General features: G+C 35.1%; 1 protein-coding gene across 1 annotated transcript in view; it reads right to left on the bottom strand.

Annotated features, from left to right (window-relative positions):
* Positions 1–510: 510 nt before the first annotated feature.
* The window catches only part of LOC107597911 (nectin-4-like), a 17179-nt gene continuing 10837 nt past the window's right edge, over positions 511–6852 (bottom strand). The window contains exons 6-9 of the mRNA XM_016289115.1: positions 4693–4844; positions 4161–4320; positions 3957–4041; positions 511–1989 (exon numbers count right to left, since the gene is read on the bottom strand). Coding sequence (XP_016144601.1) covers positions 1537–1989; positions 3957–4041; positions 4161–4320; positions 4693–4844 — 850 coding nt within the window. The 3' untranslated portion in view covers positions 511–1536. The remainder of the gene's footprint in view (positions 1990–3956; positions 4042–4160; positions 4321–4692; positions 4845–6852) is intronic.

Raw genomic sequence — 6852 nt, forward strand, 5'->3', positions numbered from 1 at the left:
GTTTCGTTGTGAAAGTGAAACTACTTTGTTTGGTCTTCCAAAAGATATCTGCTTCGTCATGCCCTGGATCTGATCCGTGCTGGTCGCTGAGGAAATACATCAACTTTCACCGTGGACGAAGCGGAGTCCAGCCTGGGGTCGTCACATGTGGTTGCATGCATTTCCTGCTACAGCAGCCAAGCACGGTGGGGGACAGTTTACAAAAATGTACCAAGGTAATAGCTTACACCAAAATACCATCGTTAATAAAGTTGTTATTGAACTTATGGTTAATATTGTGAAACATAATAAATTATTATAATTTTCCATCCATTCATTCTTTTTTTGACAATGGTGGTTAATATCACAGTATTCCTGCTACAGCAGCCAAGCACGGTGGGGGACAGTTTACAAAAATGTCCCAAGGTAATAGCTTACACCAAAATACCATCGTTAATAAAGTTGTTATTGAACTTATGGTTAATATTGTGAAACATAATAAATTATTATAAATTTTCCATCCATTCATTCTTTTTTTGACAATGGTGGTTAATATCACAGTACCCCCAGTTTTATTGTAGCATTTTGGTGTTAATTATGGTTGATATGGTTTAAATTTAGGCTGAAAAGCTCAGAACAATAATGAAGTCCTGATTTAACATTGTGTTTTCTGAAATTCATCTAACATAGATACATATGCAGTATAATTAGGGTTGATTTAATAACCCTCATACACTGCAGTGAATTGAATACGCCAAAGTTACCATCAGGACCCATGGCTTTATATTTTGATAGATAGAAAGTTCACAAGAGTATCTCAGGAGCTTGCGGTAACACTGCCCACTTATTAAAACGAAATACATTTAAAGCACTAGTACATAATGAAGTATATATGCTGTAAACAATGACAGTCACTCCTACAATGACATTCGGTGAACATGCAGGAGCCATTTTCAAAACAAGGTAATGCAATACTTCATAATACTATTCATGCAGTGGGTAGTTTCCAGTCAAAATACAAAATACACACATATATTCAAAAATATATATATCGAAACACCATTTTTACATCTCTGGATTACAGACATCAAGGTCAAAAAATCACAGTGAAGGATTAACTGACCAGAAAACAGTTCATGTAGTATTTTCTCCCTCAACAGCAATTCAAGTGAAGCCTTAGGTTGCAATAACAATAATAAAAGATCTTAACTCCATTGCTGCTCAACTTTGGCGGATTCCAGTTAATCTGCACGTGAAACACATGTTGTGACCCATAATACTCAAGCGTCCCAGTTCCGGATTACACAATTATTTGAGGAACTGTTTAAGTAATGCTGGTATTGTTTTGCAGGTTTGAGTTTAGATTATGGCCTGATAGTCATTCGGTCCATGTTTTTGCCACCTTGAGAATGTAGTCATATAAAAATTCATACAAAAGATCAATTTTTGGGTTGGTTGTCCAGACACAGCATTTTTGGGTCGAGTGAAATTACAGAGGAACACATCCTTCGGTTGTAATATCAACTGTGTTTATACGGACGTTTCCATACAAACACTCTAAACGATCTGAGCTTTGTGGATAGTTGGGGTATGCGGTGGAAGGAAAAGGGTTGTGTTGGCCGGGAGCAGGATGTTATTGGGTTTTGACTTGGGCCATAGCGTGCCGTTAGCGCGCTCAAAATGACTGGATAGCGCCTCAGATATCTGAGAACTCGCCGTCTCGCTGCCACCGTTCTCAAATCCATCAGGCTCCATTAAACCTCTGTGGACTCCTGAATCCGTAGGGCTCACAGAATCTTCCTCTTCCTCATCCGTAAGAGTCGGGTACATGGATACTAAGGGCGAATTATGCCCCCTGCTGCCCCCTCTGCTGCTTCCTCCTGACTGCGGCCTCCCCTCTGCTGGGAGAATGGCGCTGCCGTTCCGAGACCGCACAATTTCAACAGCCTGTTCCATTGAATAAGAAGAGGGGTGGAGAGGAGGGAGAAGTTGGGTTTCCTGTATCGCATAAGTGTAAACATGTGATTATGAGCATTTTACATGCACAATTATTTGATACAGCATATGTTAAAGGAACACGCCACTATTTTTTGAAAATAGGCTCATTTTCCAACTCCCCTAGAGTTAAACAGTTGGGTTTTACCATTTTTGAATCCATTCAGCCGATCTCCGGGTCTGGCGGTAGCACTTTTAGCTGTAGCTTAGCATAGATCATTGAATCTGATTAGATCGTTAGCATCTCGCTCAAAAATGACCAAAGTGTTTTTTCAAAATATATTTTTCCTATTTAAAACTTGACTCTTCTGTAGTTACATCGTGTACTAAGAAAATGTACAAGTTGCAATTATTACACAGCGCCTGAAAATAGTCCCCAGCTAGGTAATATCGAAACTCTTTGGTCATTTTTGAGCGAGATGCTAACGGTCTAATCAGATTCAATGATCTATGCTAAGCTACAGCTAAAAGTGCTACCGCCAGACCCGGAGATCGGCTGAATGGATTTGAAAACGGTAAAACTCAACTGTTTAACTCCAGGGGAGTTGGAAAATGAGCCTATTTTCAAAAATAGTGGCGTGTTCCTTTAAACTGTGTTAGCATTACTAAACCGTTGAGAGTTATTAAAGCTTTAAGTACTAGCTTTAGGTATCAGATCATAAATTCGGGGTAAAACATTAGAATACGGCACGCTATTGACTAATAAAAAAAAATGTTTTTATTAAAGTATTTGCATGGAATTTGGGGTAAAACAGTAGAAAAGGTGTCATAAAATTAGGGTACATTTTGATGTTCTCCTACTAATTTTAAAGAAATAAAGGCACATTTTAGATAAACTGATATCTAACATAAAATTAACAAATCATGAAAGTTTTTAGTAATAAATGGTGGGTGGATATTACAACAGTTTTACAATTATCAATGCTATTTTCTCACTTCATTCACTATTGCCTTGTTGACTATAAGGGTTTTGGGGTTGAAAGAAACTCCAAATTCTCACCATGGCTGCTCGTATTTGATTTGAAAAATACAGTAAAAATAGTAATACTGTGAAATATTATTACAATAAAAAATAACTATATTTAAAAAATATATATATAATTTATTCATGTGATGGCAAAGCTGAAATTTCAGCAGACATTACTTTATTTTTCAGTGTCACATGATCCTTCAGAAATCATTCTAATATACTGATTTATCAATCAAGATACATTTTCTATTATTAATATTGTGTTAAAAACAGTTGCTTAATATTTTTTGTGGAATCCGTGATACATTCTTTAAGCCATATGTAAAAAATAATTATGATTGTCAGTTACCAAGATACAAGGTACAAGCAGTAAATAAAAAAAAGTTAATAAAAAAATAAAACACTAAAATTGTGAAATAAAACATTTAATAAAAGGAAGATTATAACGTTTGAAATGATAAAACAGTATATATTCAGTATATACTCATACATATCATTCACTACCATACCATTTGGCATCAGTAAAATTTTTTGTTTTTAAGTAATACTTTTAGTCAGACCGTAAAGACATTTATAATGTTACAAGAAAATTCTATATCAAATAAATGCTTTTATATTCATCAAAGAATCCTGAAAAAATTATCACAGTTTCCACAAAAATATTAAGCAGCAAATCTATTTTCAACGTTGATTAGAATGAGAAATGTTTCTTGAGCAGCAAATCAGCATATCGGAATGATTTCTGAAGGATCATGTGACACTGAAGACTGGAGTAATGATGCTGAAAATTCAGCTTTGCCATCAAGGAATAAATTAAATTTGAAAACATATTCAAATAAAAAACACTTATATTAAACTTCCAAAATATTTCTCAATATTACTGTTTTTACTGCATTTTTGATCAAATAAATACAGCCTTGGTGTTAAGACAGATGTCTTTAAAACACATTTAAAAAATCCTACTGACCCAAAACCTTGCATTATCAATAAACATTTTTTATGTGTATATATGTATTTTCACCGAGTATCTGTTGTCTGTGCTTCCTGAGTTGACTCTCCTAATTGAGGCTTGTCTTGATAGAGTGCTGATTTCCTCCCTTACAAAGAGGGTGAGACAGACACAGACTGAAGTACAGGTGTGCAGTACACAAATTCTCAAAATCAGACCAGTCATGTAAATTATTCTATGTTCAGAAAGAAAGACAAATTTTCTTACTTTTTTTCAACCAGCTCTATAGCCAGTTGTTGATTTTTGCGCTTATAGTAGCGGTTTACTGAAATGATCACTATGATAAGAGTGAGAACAATCACTGCAGCAACACCAGCAATAATAATCATCATCAAGTAGTTCACTGATGTGTTTCTCGGAGACGACTCTGAAAGAAACATGCAACAAAGCATTCAATTACAATTGTATTCAATTACAAGAGTCCTGTCATCATTTGTGTGAATGAGTCAGACTTCTTTATGGTGCTTTTGTGTTTTTGTTCTTTTAGAGAATGACTTTATGGAAAAGGTTGTACATTCTGTCTAACATCTCCTTTTACATTCCACAGATAGAAAAAAATATCATGCAGGTTTGGAACGACGTGAGGGTGAGTAAATGGTGACAGAATCTTCATTTTTGGATGAATTATTCTTTCAGTTTGATGGATTATGAGATATGCATTTGCATATTATTTTCACTAGATGACAGCACTGTGCACTGCACTTTAACATGAGTGAATGGTTTCCAGTGGGATACACACCTGATATATTTATTTGAATCTCAGCTTTTCCAGATCCCACCTCATTGGTGGTGGTGCAGACATAAACTCCTTGATCTGTCAAGCTCAGGGGCCTGGAAAAGCGCAGCGTGCCTCCTTCCACAGTCACACCCTCTGGTAGAGCTTCATCTTTCCTGTGTGAAAAACAAAATATGATTTAATCCCTCAATCAAAAACAGAACATTGTAAACAACAGAATCTACAGTCTAGGATTCTTCACATAACCAATGATTTATGCTTAATTATTTACAGAATATTGACTTGTCCTTGATAGCAGAACATGGTCCTTCAGAAATCATTCTAATATGTGACCCTGGAGCACAAAACCAGTCTTAAGTCGCTGGGGTATATTTGTAGCAATAGCCAAAAATACATTGTACGGGGTCAAAATTATTGATTTTTCTTTTATGCCAAAAATAATTAGGATATTAAGTAAAGATCATGTTCCATGAAGATATTTCGTAAATTTCCTACTGTAAATATATTAAAACTTAATTTTTGATTAGTAATATGCATTGCTAAGGACTTAATTTGGACAACTTTAAAGGCGATTTTCTCAATATTTTGATTTTTTTGCACCCTCAGATTCCAGATTTTCAAATAGTTGTATCTCGGACAAATATTGTCCTATCCTAACAAACCATACATCAATGAAAAAGCTTATTTATTCAGCTTTCAGATGATGTATAAATCTCAATTTTAAAAAATTGACCCTTATGACTGGTTTTGTGGTCCACATATGGTCCTTCTATCATTCTAATATGCTGGTTCGCTGCTAAAAAAAAAACATTTCTTATTATCAATGTTGAAAACAGTTGTGCTGCTTAATATTTTTGTGGAAGCCATGACGCATTTTTTCAGGGTACTTTGAATTGAAATGTCAAAAGAACAGCATTTATTCGAAACAGAAATATTTCAGAACATTACAAATGTCTTTACTGTCACTTTTGGTCAATAAAATGTGTCCTTGCTGAATAAAAATATTAATTTTTCAACTGACCCCAAACTTTCTAAGTGCAAACAACTGAATCTATACTGAAGAATCTGTACATAAAAATGTATTTTTGACTAATTATTTCATGAATACCAACTTAAAATATCCCTGGTCTGTATTACTTTCAGTTCATCAGTGATTTTATCACAAAAAATGTTTTTGTCCATAATACAGTCAGAATGGTATCGTTTCAAAAAAATAAAAAATTTCGTGCAGTGCTTTAAAGAAGTAGTTCTCAATTGGTTTAAACAGAAATATTTCAGAACATTACAAATGTCTTTACGGTCACTTTTGGTCAATAAAATGTGTCCTTGCTGAATAAAAATATTCATTTTTCAACTGACCCCAAACTTTCTAAGTGCAAACAACTGAATCTATACTGAAGGAATCTGTACATAAAAATGTATTTTTGACTAATTATTTCATGAATACCAACTTAAAATATCCCTGGTCTGTATTACTTTCAGTTCATCAGTGATTTTATCACAAAAAATGTTTTTGTCCATAATACAGTCAGAATGGTATCGTTTCAAAAAAATAAAAAATTTCGTGCAGTGCTTTAAAGAAGTAGTTCTCAATTGGTTTTCCATCAAGATCCAGTTTTTTTAACATCAAGTGACAGCACAACAAAAACTCTGAATTTAATGTAGTCTAGGAAGGTGCTTTGTTTTGTTTAAAGGGTGATTTGTTTATGATGTGATTTCAATTTTTCCTTTCTCTTTTGAGTGTTACAAGCTCTTGGTGCTTAAAGAAGATCTGTAAAGTTGCAAAGACTAAAGTCTCAAATCCAAAGAGATATTCTTTATAAAAGTTAAGAGTCAGCCACACCTACCTAAAACGGCTCGTTCTAACACGCCCCCACATGTCTACGTCACTATGTGGGAAGATTTGCATAACGCCGCCCAAATGTTCACGCAAAGAAAAAAGGCGTAACTTTTATTCTCGCTGTAGTATTGTTGTTGCCGCTGTCGCCATGTCGTGAAGGCACTGTGTGTTTCGTTGTGAAAGTGAAACTACTTTGTTTGGCCATCCAAAAGAGGACGATATCGATTCGTCATGCCTGGAGCTGATCCATGCTGGTCGCTGAGGAAATACGCCGGATCAGCTTTCGCCCTGGACGAAGCGGAGTCCAGCCCGGGGTCGTCACA

This window comes from Sinocyclocheilus grahami, unplaced genomic scaffold (assembly GCF_001515645.1).
Source record: "Sinocyclocheilus grahami isolate Dianchi unplaced genomic scaffold, SAMN03320097.WGS_v1.1 scaffold240.1, whole genome shotgun sequence".
NCBI lineage: Eukaryota > Metazoa > Chordata > Actinopteri > Cypriniformes > Cyprinidae > Sinocyclocheilus > Sinocyclocheilus grahami.